Source organism: Carcharhinus amblyrhynchos, chromosome 5, assembly GCF_965287045.1.
Source record: "Carcharhinus amblyrhynchos chromosome 5, sCarAmb.v2.hapA, whole genome shotgun sequence".
Classification (NCBI taxonomy): domain Eukaryota; kingdom Metazoa; phylum Chordata; class Chondrichthyes; order Carcharhiniformes; family Carcharhinidae; genus Carcharhinus; species Carcharhinus amblyrhynchos.
The window spans coordinates 119,997,506-120,015,492 of NC_137328.1; the positions used below are offsets into that span (position 1 = coordinate 119,997,506).

Here is a 17,987-nt window from a genome sequence, read left to right on the forward strand (position 1 = left end):
GACCTCTGAGACAGAAAATCTCATCTCTATTTTAAATGAGCAATCCCCTATAAGTGACCCCTAGTTCTAGGTCGTCCCACAAGAGGAAACATCCTCTCCACATCCACCTTGTCAATATCCCTCAGGGTCTTAAAAGTTTCATGTCGCCTCTTACTTTTGTAAAGTCTAATGGATACAAACCTAATTTCTTTAACCTCCCTTTGCCTCGTATAAATGAAGCGTAACCTCTCCGCTTTTGTCATAAATTCTCCTCACAATAAATGATAACATTAGGTCTCCTAATTTTTTACTATACCTACAAACTAGCTTTTTGTGATTCATGCACAAGGACAGCCAGGTCCCTCTGCACTTCAGAGTTCTGCAATCTCTATTTAGATAGAAGACTTTTCTTAAAATTCTTCCTGTCAAAATGGATAATTTCACATTTGCTCACATTATATTCCATTTGCCAATTTTTTGCCCACTCAGTTAACCTATCTTCCATTGTAGCCTTCTTACATTCTTTTCACAGCTTACTTTCCTCTCTTTATGTCACCAGCAATTTTAGCAACCATACGTCTAGTTCCTTCATCCAAGTCATTTAGATAAATTGTAAAAAATTAAGGCCCAAACACTGATTCCTGTGGCACACACTTGTCACATCCTGTCAGTCGGAAAAAGACTCATTTATGCCAACTCTCCATGTCCTGTTAGGTAACCAATCTTTGATTCATGCTGACTAGATCAACGCCCACTACGCTATGGGGGAGATTTTACAGCGTCGTTCGTCCTAAAACTGTAAAATCCTGCACAAGGTCAAGACATTCCCATTGCCCACCCCTCACCCGCTCTGATTCCTGTGGCAGGCTGGGTGGTAAAATTCTGGCCCATGAGTTTTTATTTTACGCAATAGCCTTTGATGTGGCATCTTGCCAAATGCCTTCATCCATAGCACATTGCCTCCTTCAAAAGAACTCCAGTAGATCGGTTAAACATGATTTTCCTTTCACAAAACTATGCTGAGTCTGCCTGATTGCCTTGAATTTTTCCTAGTACCCCGCTAGGAAAACTTTTTATTAATGGGCTTATAACATTGACAAGATGATCTTGGAGAGGGTATGAAAAGAGTTAAGAAATAAACTAGAGAAAGATGCCAGCTCAGAGGCTAGGGCAGAGGGGAAACTCAGAGCAAGTTTCATCCAGTTAGTAAATGGCAGGGACGTGATGGATGCAACTGATTGATCCAAAGATGTCCATGAGCTCTTTGCCCCTATTATTAGAAGTGAGAGTGGAGAGTTAGGGGAGAGGAGTTTAAAGAGATAAGTTTCAGTATGGAAAAGAAGCTGGGGATTATCTTTGCATTCCAAATCATGAACAGTTCAGTAGACAAGAGCAAGAGCTGATAGTGCTTTACTGGATGCTGCCAGATCTGGCAGTGCATGGCAAAACCAGCATATCTTTTCCAGTCTATGGGGTTCCCTGGACGTAAAGGAAGTGGAAATGTGAGCTGTACAGGTGGCCAGTCACAGCAAACGGGAGTAATGGTTGAACTGGGGACTAAGTCATTAAAGGTCGATGTAAGAGTGCACTTGAGCAGGTCAATAGCCGCAGAAATATTGAACGTGGAGGGCCAAAAGCTAACTTTGAAGCTAGACCGATATGTGAATTGGGGGATAGTTTTTTGCCCTGGGATGGATTCAGAAGCAGGTAGAATTGGGACATAAGACCATAAGACATAGGAGCACAGTTAGGCCACTTGGCCCATCAAGTCTGCTCCGCCATTCAATCATGGCTGATTATTTTTCTGATCCCCATTCTCCTGCCTTTTCCCCACAACACCTGACTAATCAAGAAACTATCTATCTCTGTCTTAAAGACACTCAATGACCTGGCCTCCACAGCCTTCTGCGGCAAAGAGTTCCACAGATTCACCACTCTCTGGCTGAAGAAATTCCTCCTCATCTTAGTTTTAAAGGATCATCCCTTTCACCTGAGGTTGTGCCTTCTGGTTCTAGTTTTTCCTTCTATGGAAGCATCCTCTCCATGTCCACTGTATCCTGGCATCACAGTATCCTGTAAGTTTCAATAAGATTCCCCCCTCATCCTTCTAAACTCCAATGAGTTCAGACCCAGGGTCTTCAGCTGTTCCTCATACGACAAACTCTTCATTCCAGGGATCATTCTTATAAATCTCCTCTGGATCCTTTCTAAGGCCAACACAACCATCCTTAGATATGGGGCCCAAAACTGCTCACAATACTCCAAATGAAGTCTGACCAGAACCTTATACAGCCTCAGAAGTGCATCCCTCCTCTTGTGTTCTATGGTGGAGGATATGGATGGAGAGTAATGGGAGGTAACGATCAGAGACAGAGAAGGTTGAGAGGGGCTAAAAAGTCCATATAAAGTGGCAAGATCACGGGGTTTTCTTGAGAAGTGAGCTCACAATTTCTAACTAAGAAGTTCAGATCCACTATTTAACTCGACATGCATAATACTATTGAAGAAATATGGGAATAATTAACCCATACCTAATGCAATAGTTATATCTCTTCGTAGTGCAAATCCAACTAGTCTTTGAGATTCCTTTGATACAATGACGGGAAAACCATTGTACGTTGTTTCATTTATCGTCATTTCTAGGTCTTCAACTGTCATGTCATCCTGTGTCAGGACCGAAAGAGGAGTCTCATTTCTCCGAGGCCGCATCACATCTGCGGCCAGCGTCGTATGAGTGAACTCTTCTTTAGCGTCCAGGAATGGATATCCATTCAGGCGGATGTGTGATTCGTAGATGCCTTCCCTGCCAAATGCATCGCCAACCCACTTGCTGGTCATTACGGCTGCCATGAGAGGGACAATGTACTCCAGTCCACCAGTCAGCTCGAAGACAATTACCACTAAGGAAACTGTCATCCGCGTCACACCACCTATAAAACAAAGAAAAAAATTTAATTCAAAAAATATGTCCACTCATTGTCCATCCATCCCACATTTCATCACAGTATGCATTCAATAATCTAGTACATCTCCTTCACACTTCGGTGAGGAACAGGGGGAGAATTTCACACTGGTGAGAACTCTTTCCAGTAATCGCTCACTGTATGTAGTTACAATCACTATGGGGAAACCGTAAACCAAATTTACCAAAAGACCTCCAAAATATAAATGATCAACAAGATTTCACTTCTTATAAATATTACTTTAAAATTAATTGGAATCAATGTAAATTAAGCATGAAATAAAAGGTGAATGATATATCAATTAAAAAGGTAAATTACATTTTAAAATGGTCAATACAATGTGGATACAACCATCTGCATTACTTTCCCCCACAAATGTGGTACTAAATAGCAACACAGAATTAGGAGCGAGAGTAGGCAATTCAACCCTTCGAGCCCACTCTGCCATTTTATATGATCACGGCTGATCTCCACCTCATCCTAACTCCACTTCCCATAGCCCTTTATCACGCTTTTGATCAAATATTTATCTATCTCTTTCTTGAATCCATTGATTGATTCTGCATCCCACTGCACTCTGGGGCACTGAGTTCCATAGATTCACAACCCTCTGTGAGAAGTAGCTTCTCCTTTTCTCTACCTTGAACCTGCCCCCCACTTACTCTACAACTATGATCTCTTGTTCTGGACTGTTCTAGAAGGGGAATATTTGGTTAACATTTACTTTACCACTCCCATTGAATATTTTATATATTCCTCAATCAAATGATCCCTCATCCTTCAGTACTCCAGTGAGTACAAGCCCAAGCTACTCAAATGCGCCTCATACAACAGGCCCTTCAAACCTGGAATCAATTTAATGAAGCTCTTCTGAACCGTCTCCAGTGCCACCATATCATTCCTCAAAGGTGACCAAAACTGAGGTGGGTTGCCTCACACCCTTTAAAGGGTATCTGGATAGGCCTTGGCACATCATAACATTCAGGGCTATGGGCCAAGTGCTGGCTGATGGGATTAAGTTGGAGTCCGGGTGTTTCTAATGTGTTAGTGTGGACTTGATGGGCTGAAGGGCCTCTTCTGCACTATATGATTCTATGCTGTGTGCAGTTCTTACTTCCACTTTTCTAGATTTAGAAATGGGTCAGATAACATGCAGATTATTCTAATCCAAGCACAAGATCACTAATAATTTGCTGCACTGCGGTATTTTTAGTTCATAGGCTTTTGTAAAATTCTGATGCAAATTATTTTAACAGTCATTAGCATGAAGCAATTAACATGGTCGGATTTTAATGCCTAAATCTCCTATTTTGATATCATTGGTAGAATCAAGAGAAAGCAGATGGGTTAAAGAGCTACAGGTCATTGGTTTAAGACAGGTGGCCAAAGAACCAATGGCAAAGTGGGGATAAATGATTTTACACAGCAAGTAGTTATCATCTGGAGCCTGCTGTCTGTGAATGTGGTGAAGGCACATACAATCGGGGCTATTAAAAGGGAATCCGATGACCAGCTGTAAGCACCCAAGGGGAAAAAAACTGTAATGCTGTGGGGAAAGGGTGGGGGTACGGAACTCACTGCGTTTCTCTTAGATCTAGCAGTGACGTGAAGGGCTGAATTCCACGGCAGGTAGGACTTTGGCTTTGGCAGCACTACTCATAATAGAGAAATTTTTGCCCATCTTCAATGGGGGAGGAAGATCAAGCACTCTCTTCAAATTTACTGGCAGCACTTCAGTTATGTACTCACCACCTACTCTTAGCAATTTCAGGGAAGCGGATTGACTGCTCCTAGTTAACAACTACAAACTACATTAGAATGTTCTGAACTGATGGTGATGAGTCAAATCTAATTTTCTTTGGCAAACGAGCTCTTCATGGCAGTTTTCATATCTCAATCAATCCTTTCAGTCAACATTGTTCCAGAGTTTGACTTCTGTAGGCAAATTTCAGGGCTCATGTTTTACCTATTATCTCATATTTCTTCCATTGACCAGAGATATTCACCCGATGAATACCCACACCTCATTGGATTTTTATAGAAATTTATATTCAATGTTCAACTATTGTATATGAAAACAAAGCTGTGGGTTAGTCCATTATCAATACAAAGCTGACACAAGGCCACAACGGGAGAGGCGATGGCCTAGTGGTATTATCGTTAGACTATTAATCCAGAAACTTAGCTAATGTTCTCAGGACCTGGGTTCGAATCTTGCTACAGCAGATGGTGGTATTTGAATTGAATTGAATAAAAATATCTGGAATTAAGAATCTACTGATGACCATGAAACCACTGTCGATTGTCAGAAAACCCATCTGGTTTACTAATGTCCTTTAGGGAAGGAAATCAGCCTTCCTAGTCTTCAGAGCCACAGCAATGTGGTTGACTCTTAATTGCCCTCCAAGGGCAACTAGGAATGGGCAATAAATGTTAGCCAGCCAGCGATGTCCATGTTCCACGAATGAATAAAAATAAATTTTTTAAAACTCTCTTTTTCGAAGCTACTGCAGTTTCTAGCTTTTATCTCAGCATTATGGTGCTGTGCTCATCTTCTCAGATCAGAACTAGTCCTTGTACATTGCAGTGTGGAGGCATCATGTAACACGGAACCAAGGAATCTGTGTATAGATATTCTTTAGAAGAGGGAAACCAAGCATAGTCAACACATATCTGAAAATCCAACTTCAGCAATGTCTCAGCAATGACTGAACATATAACATAAGAAATAGGAGCAGGAGTAGGCCATCTAGCCCTTCGAGCCTGCCCCGCCATTCAATAAGATCATGGCTGATCTGTCGTGGCTCAGTTCCACATTCCCGCCCTCTCCCCATAACCCTTAATCCCCTCTCTTATCAAAAACCCATCAACCCGCGTCTTAAAAATATTTAGCGAGGTAGCCTCCACCACTTCAACGGGCAGAGAATTCCAGAGATTCACCACCCTTTGAGTAAAGAAGTTCCTCCTCAACTCCGTTCTAAACCACCCCCCCTTTATCTTGAGGCTGTGCCCCCTAGTCCTACTATCCTTTCTGAGCTGGAAGAGTCTCTCCACCTCTATCCTATCCATCCCATTCATCATCTTATACGTCTCAATGAGATCTCCCCTCATTCTTCTAAACTCTAACGAGTACAAGCCTAGTTTATTCAGCCTCTCCTCATAGCTCAACCCCCTCAACTCCGGCATCAGCCTAGTAAACCTCCTCTGCACTCCCTCCAAGGCCAAAATATCCTTGCGTAAGTACGGCGCCCAAAACTGCACACAGTACTCCAGCTGCGGCCTCACCAATGCCCTATACAGCCGCAGCAAGACCTCCCTACTTTTATATTCAATCCCCCTCGCTATGAAGGCCAGCATCCCATTCGCCTTCCTGACCACCTGCTGCACCTGCAAGCTGGGTTTTTGCGACTCATGCACAAGGACCCCGAGGTCCCTCTGCACCGTCGCCTGCTGCAGTTTTTCACCACGTAAGTAATAATCCTTCCTACCATTATTCCTACCAAAGTGGACCACCTCACACTTGCCAACATTAAATTCCATTTGCCATTTCCTGGCCCATTTGCCCAGCCTATCTAGATCCTTCTGTAGACTCTCCACACCCTCCGCACAATTTGCTGTTCCACCAATCTTGGTGTCATCAGCAAATTTCGACACCATACACTTGGTTCCCTCCTCCAGATCATCTATATAAATGGTAAATAGCTGAGGCCCCAGCACCGACCCCTGGGGCACTCCACTAGTCACCATCCGCCAATCCGAATAGCACCCATTGACCCCCACTCTCTGCCTCCTATTTGACAACCAATCCTCTATCCACGCTAACACCCTACCCCCAACTCCATGTCCCCTGACCTTCTGCAATAAGCTCTTGTGAGGTACCTTGTCAAACGCCTTCTGAAAATCAAGAAAGACCACATCCACTGGCTCTCCTCTATCCACCGCCCTAGACACATCCTCATAGAACTCCAGTAAATTTGTCAGACACGACTTCCCTTTAACGAAACCGTGCTGCGTCTGCTCTATCAAGCAGTTCCCCTCAAGATGCCTCGCTATTTCCTCCTTGATGACGGATTCTAACATTTTACCTACCACAGACGTTAAACTAACTGGCCTATAATTCCCTGCCTTTTGCCTGGCACCCTTCTTAAACAACGGCGTAACATTAGCCACTTTCCAATCTTCCGGCACTTCCCCTGAATCCAGCGACGTCTGGAAAATAACCACCAAGGCATCCACTATCACCTCCGCCATTTCTTTCAGAACCCTCGGATGCATTCCATCCGGTCCTGGCAACTTGTCCACAATCAGCCCCTCCAGTCTGTCGAGCACCGCCTCTCTAGTAACAGTAATGTCATTAAGACCCTCCAGTCCTACTGCCTTTCCATCTCTAACACCCGGCAAATTATTCACGTCCTCGTCCGTGAAGACAGAAACAAAAAAGTTATTCAAGACCTCAGCCATATCCCCATCCCCTACCACTAAGTCCCCCTTCTCATCCGCTAACGGACCAACGTTCACCCTAGCCAGCCTCTTCCTTTTTATATACTTATAAAAACTCTTGCTATCCTTTTTTATATTAAGCGCTCGCCCAGCTTCATAGTTTCTCCTACCCTTCTTTATCAACTTCTTTGTCAATCTTTGTTGGCATTTAAACCTCTCCCAATCCTCTTCTCGCCCACTACTCTTAGCTACTCTAAACGCCTCCGCTTTTAATTTAACACTTTCCTTCACCTCCTTCGTTATCCACGGCTTATTACCTCTCCTCCTACTGTCCTTTCTGACCTCTGTAACTTGTATAATGCTATAGAAGAAATTCTGTAACTGATAAGCTTGCCTTTTGGCTGAAAAGAGCATTTTCTATTCCAGAGTGCTGTTCTCCCATAAAGTTTGAAGTACAAAGCTTAGCCCTCTAAACAGAAAACACAGCCAAGCAGTCTAGCATGCTAACTTCTTTTTCATTTACTGGACGTGGGCATTTCCAGCATGGCCATTCCTACTTGTCCTTGAGAAAGTGGTGGTGAGCCACTGATTGAACTGTGCCCATCCATGTAATAGTCCTGCAGTGCTGTTTGGGTGGGAATTCAAGGATTCGGTGTCAATAACAAAATAGTGATTATTTTCAAATTAGAATAATGTGCGACTTGGAAGGTGATGGGGTTAAAATCATTGAATGCAGTAGAGTTCCCCTGTGAATTAAGCACAGCACAGTTCACTGGAAGCTGCTCTGAAGATATTTCATTGCATTGCTAACACTTTCAGACGAACAGCACAAACAAACTGACCAAAGAACAGAAAGTGAGAACTCTGATAACCACAAGCCACAATAGCAGGTTTGGATGTTTGGATGGTGTAACCATGTAGGCATTCCTCGTTAATAATTAATCATTATAATTAGATGAGCATGTAGACGCTATAACTGGTTAACAATATTCACCTGACACTCTTTTAATTCACAGGTTTTAAGTCAGTCCGCCTCGTGTCCAACGAGGGGCATACACGCGATGGGTCGTACTGGGGCTGCTCTTGGTTGTTCGAGATTGGCCTAGTGCTTCATGTCGTTAGTGTGTGCCTAAACTGGACAAGATACTGGGCAAGACGACAGCTCAGTGACTATCGCTGATTGCTGTGCAGACACATGGATTTGGGCCGGTGTCTGTGGGAGTTTGCGCATTCTCCCCGTGCTTGCGTGGATTTTCTCCGGGTGCTCCGGTTTCCTCCCACACCCCAAAGATGTGCTGTTAGGCTGATTGGCAGGAATAAATTGTCCCTAAATCAGTTTCCCTCAATCTGGATGGCCATAAAACATTAGACAGGGGTCATGGGTGGAGAGGGGGACTGGTGGTGTTGAGATGGCGGCGCAGGCTCGTTGGGCCGAAGGGCCTTTTTCCTGGGCTGATTTTGTTCTTTTGTTCTTTGTTCTAAATGAAGTAATCAGAATTGTTGTAATTGGATATCAATACCTTTAGAACAAATGTATACTTGTGATTGATATATGCAACTCATTTGTAAGATAAGCAAAGATATAATTGTGCATGCCATGTATTGCTCAGGAAGTCTGCTTTGGAGAGGGTACAGAAAAGATTTACCAGGATGTTGCCTGGTATGGAAGGCATTAGCTACGAGGAGAGGTTGAAGAAACTTGGTGTACTGAGGCTGAGGGGAGACCTGATGGAAGTCTACAAGATTATGAGATTCATGGATAGATTCATGGACAAAAAGCTTCTGACTAGAAGCTTTTTCCCAGGGTGGAAGAGTCAATTACTAGGGGGCACAGGTTTAAAGTATGAGGGGCAAGGTTTAAAGGAGATGTATGAGGCAGATTTTTTACACAGACGGTAGTGGGTGCCTGGAACACGTTGCCGGGTGAGGTAGTGAAACGGATATGGTAGTGGCTTTTAAGGGGCATTTTGGTAAGTACATGAATAGGATGGGAATAGAGGGATATGGTCCCTGGAAGGGTAGAGGGTTTTAGTTAAGTCAGGCAGTATTGTTGGTGCGGGCTTGGAGGGCCGAAGGGTCTGTCTCTGTGCTGTAATTTTCTTTGTTCTTTTATTCTTTGAAGTCTGTACGTTACCTTGTGGAAGGTTGGCCTTTACTCACTCTCTTTAGCATGAGTAAAGGTTGACTTAAAACTCCAAAGTTTTGTCTGCTCTGTTAAGGGTGCAAGCTACGAGTTTGCAGGAGGGAAGCAAAATTCTGTATGAGAAGAGAATTCAGAGATAGTGACATTCCTTTGTACCTGCTGCCCTTGTTCTTCTAAGTGGCAGAGGTCGCAGGTTTGAAAGGTCCTGTTGGAAAAACCAACGCATGCATGTGGTTATAAACTGCAGCCACTGTGTGCTGGTGGTGGAAGGATTTTCTTTGTTCTTTGACTCCATGGGTGCTTAAGCTGGTGGATGGGGCACCAAACAAGCAGCCTGCTTTGTACTGGATGGTGTCAAGCTTCTTGAATGTTGTTGGAGCTGCACTCCTGCACAATATTCTACCATTATTTCAATCCAGTTGGGACTATTTCATTGCATTCCTGGTTTGTGTTTCGTACATGTGCCTTGGAAATGCTTTGAAGAGTCATGAGAGGAGTGATTTGCTGACCTGCTGTTGTAGCCTCAGAATTGCTGTGAGTGGTCCTAATAAGTTGCTCGATTATTCATCCACAAATCCATAAAGGACCTGTACCTTGGTAGCTTCTTTCAGCTTGGAGTGTCCTCTATCATTTATCCATTGGCCTCAAAAAAACAGCAAACATCAACCACCTCAGCACAGAACAACACGGCAAGAGTTTCTTCGGAGAATGGTAACCCCCAGAGTTCAGTTGGTGGGGGATTTTTTTTTTAATGCTTTTGTAGGATGTAATTGTTACTGGCAAGACCAGCTTATCCCTGCACAGGGCGTTTCTCAGGGTGATCACAATCCCCAGGATGTTGATGGTGAGATTATTCTTTTTCCACTTCTTCATGGATTGTGACGTTTGTTGCTCAGACTTGACTGCCCTTGAGGTTTGACAATAGTAATGACATTGAATATTACAGGGAGGTGGTTAGACTATCTTTTTGGAATTGGTCATTGCCTAGTTGCATAGCATGAATAGTACTCATCATTTAAAGGCCCAAGCCTGAATTATCTAGGTTGTTTTGCATATGGGTATGGACTACTTTGCGATCTGAAGAGCAGAAAATGGAACTCAACAGTGATGCCAGGTGTTGGGATGATGGATTTTTGTGGGGAGCGGGGGTTCAGGGCAAAGACGAGAAGGCACACAAGATTTAAAAATGTTACCGCAGTTATATTTGAAGAGGTGATTTACAGATTTTTCGATGAAGAGTGAGGATTTTAAATTTGGAGACAGAAACTCAGTATAGGTCAGCAAAGATGGGGATGGTAGGTGAGCAATATTTACTGCAGGAATAGATGTGGACATCATAACTCTGGCAAAGTACTACTTTGTGTCTTCTTGGAAGGCAGCAGGTAGCCTGTCACTGCTCTTTGGCTAACAGTGCAATTTTTATTTTAGTAAGTATTAAGGGACGATTCTAACATAAACGTATATCTCACACTTGACATTGATTACTGCTGGGAATAAAATACAATAAGAACTTATCAGCATTCCAATAATCTAAATGTTATGACTCAATGTTTATAAATTGTGCTGCATAAAAATAAACTGGAAAGCAATAAGGGTAAATATCTTTGAGACACATGCTATTGTTTAAGTTGAACTTTCAATTAACTGTGCGTTTCCTCCAGGTACTCCGGTTTGCCCCCAGAGTCTGAAAGACATGCTGGTTAGGTGCTTTGATCCAAACAGGTGAATTCTGTGGCGAGTAGAGGAATTTCACAGCAACTTCATTGTAGTGTTAATGTAAGCCTCACTTGTGACTAATAAATAAATTTTACTTTAAATAAGTGGACTGGAACAATAAAACAATCAAAAAAATCTACGGTTACTTCAGATGTCAATTGATTCTCTCTCTATCCTGCCCGAGGGAAATTGGGGGATTTTAGACCAGGGAGTGGACCAAACAGGGAATTATGGAGTCAAAGAACAAAGAAAATTAGAGCACAAGAACAGGCCCTTCAGTCCTCAAGCCTGCACCGACCATGCTGCCTGATTAAACTAAAACCCTCTACCCTTCCGGGGACAATATCCCTCCATTCCCATCCTATTCATGTATAAAGAACAAAGAAAATTTATGAAGAACAAAGAAAATTGATAAAGAACAAAAAAAAGAGTTGCTAGTCTAGGCCCCAGGTTCCTTCCAAATCATCAAGCATCACTTGATACACTCCAACAAATAAAACAAAAAGTTAACTCCAGAACTGATACATTTTTTTGGCACGTGGTAAACTGTGGATTAATTCTTCAGATATTGATCCACTCCAATGGTAGGTAAGGAACATAAGGTAGCTTTTTACACATGCATGTTTTGCCCCCTGCCATTCCTTCCTACTCCTTAGGGAAACTCTTACCAGCTGAGCCATGCATTTTTAGGCTATGCAAGTCCCCAGGAAAAACATCTCAGAACTACAATTTATTCACTGTCAATGAAGGTCACTTACCCAAACAAGCTGCAGCACCGACCATTGCATACAGGCCTGGAGTAACACAGTCAGCTCCAACATTACACCACTGGCTAAATATGAACCAGTCATGGTGATAGTAGGCCAGCTGCTCCACCGCAATCCCCACAATCCTTCCAGCAATGGCACCGATTGCCATGCTTGGTATGAAGAGGCCTGAAGGTACCTGCAAAAAACAACACAAAACAAAGAGAAATCAAACAAGCAAACAAAGGCTTTAGTGATATGTTACATAATACAGGTTACGACAATATTGATCTGTTTAACTTTATTTATTGCACACACATAGTATCCATTGAAGTTCATAAGGTCTTGTGTGTTTAAAGACTTTTTCATTGACAATTTTTAATTGTTTCTTACCTATACTGTGGAGAAACATCCAACCTCCATTCAGCATCAGCAGAATATACTGTAAGACCAACATTTCAGCAAGGCCACACTGCTCCTCCAAGTTGGTTGTTAATGGCATTTTTTTCCCTCCAGTTTACATTCTCAGACAAATACAATGAGCCAGGACAGTGTAAATTACACATTTGCTTAGGGCAGCCGATGCAAAGTCCATTCCAGGCCTATGGGAATACTATTTCAAACCACAGCCTTTACCCAGACTTTGAATCTATTTTAACTTTTTCTCATCACATCATGGTATCTTCCAAAACAATGACTTAACTTTAAATAGTTGACTAATTTTTCTCCTGAAGGATGCCAATTCCCTGCAGTGATACTAGTTTTGTGGGTGCCAGTTATTTGTCTAATCTAGGTGATTAACTAATCGATTGAATTTTTTGAGGAGGTCACAAGTAAGGGTGTGCCTATGATGCAACTTTTAGGACTTCCATTGGCTTTGGATAAGATTTCAGTTTGGCAATTATTAGCAAAAGTGAGAACAGAATTGAATATACACCTATGAGTGTGTAGCCAAACTCCTCTCCAACTCAATTTTCAAGTTTGCTGGCGACACCACCATAGTAAGTCAGATTTCAAACAACGACGAGCCAGAGTACAGGAATGAAATAGAGAACCTGTTGTCGGCAGATCGGTTCACCAATCTCTCCCTCAGTTTCAACTAAATAAAGGAGACTGTCATCGACTTCAGGAAACTTAGAAGAGAACACGCCCCTATCTATATCAACAGGGACGATGTAGAAAGCATCGAGAGATTCAAGTTTTTAGGTGTCCAGCTCACCAACCTGTCCTGTTCCCCCTATGCTGACACTATAGTTAAGAAAGCCCACCAATGCCTCTACTTTCTCTGAAGACTAAGGAAATTTGGCATGTCAGTTATGACTCTCACCAACTTTTATAGGTGCACCATAGAAAGCATTCTTTCTGGTTGTACCACAGCTTGGGATGGCTCCTGCTCTGCCCAAGACTGCAAGCAACTACAAAAGGTCATGAATGTAGTCCAATCCATCACACAAACCAGCCTCCCATCAATTGACTCTGTCTACACTTCCCACTGCCTCGGCAAAGCAACCAGCAGAATTAAGGACCACACGCACCCCGGACATTCTCTCTTCCATTTCTTCTGTCAGGAAAAAGATACAAAAGTCCGAGGTCACGTAGCAACCAATTCAAGTACAGCTTCTTCCCTGCTGCCATCAGGCTTCTAAATGGACCTAGCTTGCATTAAGTTGATCTTTCTTTACACCCTAGTTATAACTGTAACACTACATTCCACACTTTCTCATTTCCTTTCCTACAAACGGTATGCTTTGTCTGTATAGCATGCAAAAAAACAATACTTTTTACTGTATACTAATACATGTGACAATAATAAATCAAATCAAATCAAAGGTGGTACACTTTTGATTTGGGCAGTAGGAGACAGAGTGGCAATCAAGGTCGCATGTGGAAAACAGCCCTGAAGAAAAGTCATGCAGACTCAAAGCATTAACTCTTGTTTCTCTCTCCACAGATGCTGTCAGGCCTGCTCAGCTTATCCAGCATTCTCTGTTCTTATTATGGGAAAGAGTGGTTCCCAGAGATGGGTTCTACGGTTTCCTCTTTTCATCTTATTTATTAATGACTAGAATGAAGATACTGGAAAGTTTGCAGATGACAAAGCTGTGAGGAATAGCAAGTAGCAAAGATGGGAGTAGAAAGTTGCAAATCGACACAAGTAAGTGACTAGGAAATGGAGCTCAATGTGGGCAAGAATAAACTTTGATCACAAGAAATTACACAAGCAACAGGAGAAAAATTAGACCTTTTGAGACTTCTCTGCCGTTCCACACATTCTCGCTGCTCTCCTACCTCAACTCCACCTTCCAACACTATTCTCATATCCCTCGATTCCATTAGTATACTGAAATCTATCAATCTTAATCTTAAGTATACTCAATGCCTGAGCATCCACAGGCATCAGGCTACAGACTTCCAAACATCTGCAACCCTTCAGGTGAAGAAACTTCTCATCTCATTCTGAAGTGACTAATGCCTTAAGCTGAAACTGTGACCTTTAGTTCCAGATTCCTGAGCCAAGGAAAACAGCCTCGTTACAGATTACCTAACATGGTCCTTCAAAGATATGTTTCAAATAGATCACTGTTTGCTTTCAGTTTCTAACGAATACATGATTAGTCTGCTCAGTCACTCCTCATAGAACAATCCTATCTCAGGAATCTCATGAAACTTGGCTGTGCTTCAGGATGAGTGTATCTTTGGTAACATCATTGCCTCGAATCAAAAGTTTGAGAATTTGAGTCCCACTCCAGGACTTGTGCACAAAAATCAAGGCTGAGACTTCAGTACAGTACTGACAGACTGCTGCAGTGTCCAAGGTGCTATCCTTTGGATGAAACATTAAACTAAAGCCCAGCCCTCTTGGGGAAGTGAAAGAACCCATTGCACTATTTAGAAGAGGAGCACAGGAACTTCCTGTGGTGAATATACAAGGATACTCAGCTCCCTTTAAATATCAGCACTCCCCAGATTCTCACCATTTGAAAAATATAGATTGGAATATTTTCTAAACAATGACAAAATAGGTATTGGACAGGAGCAGAGAGAGCGGGATTCTGAGTAAACAATTATTTTTCGAAGGCAATCTACAGGTACAAAAAAGCACTGACATGATGACCTTTATTCTCAAGAAAGTCGGAATACAGTGGGAGAGAAATACTGCTTCATCTATATGGCACCTTAACCAGATCTCATTTGTTTTGGTCACTACATCTTACGAAGGATAAGGTTAAAGTAAAATTTATTTATTGTCACAAAGAGGCTTACATTAATGCTGCAATCAAGTTACTGTGGAAATCCCCCAGTCGACACACTCTGGTTGGTGTCTGTTCAGGCACACAGAGGGAGAATTTAGCATGGCCCATAAGGATATAGTGGCCATGGAGGGGATGAGAATGCAACTAGCCAGAATGTACCCAAGTTTATAAGATTGTTATGTGGACAGGTTACATAAAATTGGTCCAAATTCCTTTGAGCATTAGGAATTGAAGGGTGATTTTATCCAGGCTTTTAAAATGGTATAAGGATTTGACAGGGTAGATGCAGAAAGACCACCCAAAAAGCACTTTTTCATATAACATACAATCATAGAATTCAACAGCACAGAAGGATTCGCATTTGATGGGCGCATTCAGCCCATCAAATCTGCATCGACCCTAAACCCAACCAGGCCCTATTCCTGTCATGCCACACATTTACCCTAGTGGTACAATGGCACAGTGGTTAGTACTGCTGTCTCACAGCACCAGGGTACCGGTTCGATTCCCGGCTTGGGTCACTGTCTGTGTGGAGTTTGCACATTCTCGTGTCTGCATGGGTTTCTCCAGGAGCTCCGGTTTCCTCCCACAGTCCAAAAGACGTGCTGGTTAGGTGCACTGACCCGAAGACTGACCCACTGACTTTCAAGATTGAAAGAGCTTTTAGCTAGGTATAGAAAGAGGGGCATGGAACACAGTTAGAAAAATTGAATTGAATTCAGCTAATATCTAAATGCTGGTGGTCAGTTCGGGGTCTGGGTCAGTTTGGGGTCTGGGTGAGGACGCCAAACGGCATCCTCCTCTACCTAATTTTCTACTACCAGAACAAACCATTCTTCACGTGTGAACTCGTCACCAAGTGACTGGCATACTTCAAATGTGGGGCCTTCACAGCTAAGCCCCTTTGTTGTCATCTTGCGATGCATGACTATTTTACAATTCTTGCAGAGACTACAGCACGATCAGAAATAAAATTGCCAGCCAATGTGTCCTCCTTATTATCCAAAAACATAAACACCAACTGCAGCACACACACAGCTGATCCAACTTGCTCCTGAACCCAACACAGATCTAGGATTAAATCTGTTACCTTCCTGTCTCCTTGGCTTAATTATTTACTGAATGAATACATGAATGTTTAGGAAGGGGGAGTGGATAACTTTGATTTACCTTACCATCTTGACCTTCTGGACCTGGCCACTTAAGGATTGAATTTAGACCATAGATGGTTGAATGGCTAAGTACATAGATGTTATTTAATCCACCCATACCAAAATTAAAATCACCAGTCTGTTGTTTTAAATGTACCATTAAGGGTATGATTATACAAATTGACAGACTCCTGCGAATAGCTAAACATTCTACTTATCTAGAGGATAAAACATCCATTATGAATGGGTTACCTTAATTCCAAACGTGAAGATGGTCATAATAATCTTAAATATAAGTGCCAATGCCAGTTTTCCTATGGCATCATAAACACCTTGACCAGCTGGTCGGTCCGGAATGTCGTCCAACAGTTTACTGACATTTGCATCAGTCTGGTAATCACACAGGGGTGAAGATTCTAGAGGCCCACAATCGGTAAAAAGTTCTTTGATCAACTCACTAGTATTTTTCCTCGTGTACTGATTAGGAAAGGCGACGACTGCAGTGATGACGGTCACGGTGATGACTTCCAGGACAGGGAACTTCCCAAACTTTGTGGTTTTCCGACGTCTGCACCACGCAATGTTAGCACGGATGAAGAAGGCTCCCCACAAACCCCCGAATACACCCAAGAGGATGAAAGGGATCAGTTCAAACAAGTACCACGGTGTGTGATACTCCACGTAAAACAGGACCAGACGGCTATTTCCAAAAGGATTAATGGAACGCAAGACGAAGGCTGCCACTAAAGCAGCAAAAAATGATCTCCAGAGAGTTTTTAAGGGAAAATAGTAGCTCACCTGCAAGAAAAAGATTTCAAATGGTGATTTTTTTTGAACGACGATGTTTCAAAAGATTTTCAATAAAGAATTTACAATAAACTGGTCAAGTAAAATCACTGACACCATTTTAGAAGGATTGATAATAATGAGGAAATTGGTGTTTCTTTTGTCTGCCTGAAATATATTTCATTATAAAAGGGCTTATTTGCCAATGAACTAATTTGTTAGGCGTCATGGTGTGAAGCATAAAGGCTGGCAGCTGTTTGGAGGTGTTTAATGAGGTGGGGATTCTAAACTAATCTCAGCCATTCATACAAATGTATTAAAATGATGGGTAGGGGAAAACTGTCTGGTCCATCAGCTCCTACCTGACCCATAGTCAGGGAATCTTCTGAGAGGAGAAAAAAAGGTGAGAGAAAACCCTAGCGGCAATAAGGGGAAAAAAACTGGAAAATTATTTTCTGACCCTCACCAAGATGATCAAAATAAATGCGATATCAAGGGCAAGCAATATGAATTCTGTTAGACTACGTTAGACCAAAATGAGGTTTTGATGTGGCTACATATTAAAACTGGCTAAACCTTGCATGCACAGTTACTTGGACTGTCCAAAAATAGCACTGCGATTTTGTTCAGTGTTAACTTATAAAGCTGTCTTTTTTGCCTCTTCAGAGAAATCAAGTGAGGAATGTGGTTCAAGGTCTCATTCTATAAGTTACGTTTATTTATTATTTATTAGTCACAAGTAAGGCTTACATTAACACTGCAATGAAGTTACTATGAAATTCCCCTAGTCGCCACACTCTGGCACCTGT

At 42.3% G+C, this 17,987-nt stretch overlaps 1 protein-coding gene across 7 annotated transcripts in view; it reads right to left on the minus strand.

Moving 5' to 3' along the window:
* The window catches only part of clcn3 (chloride channel 3), a 156,133-nt gene that overhangs the window by 23,284 nt on the left and 114,862 nt on the right, over nt 1-17,987 (minus strand). For all 7 annotated transcript variants that reach the window (XM_080189478.1, XM_080189475.1, XM_080189476.1 and 4 more), the window contains 3 exons: nt 16,645-17,190; nt 12,000-12,186; nt 2,511-2,909 (listed from right to left, as the gene is read on the minus strand). In XM_080189478.1, the coding sequence (XP_080045604.1) occupies nt 2,511-2,909; nt 12,000-12,186; nt 16,645-17,190 (1,132 nt within the window). The remainder of the gene's footprint in view (nt 1-2,510; nt 2,910-11,999; nt 12,187-16,644; nt 17,191-17,987) is intronic.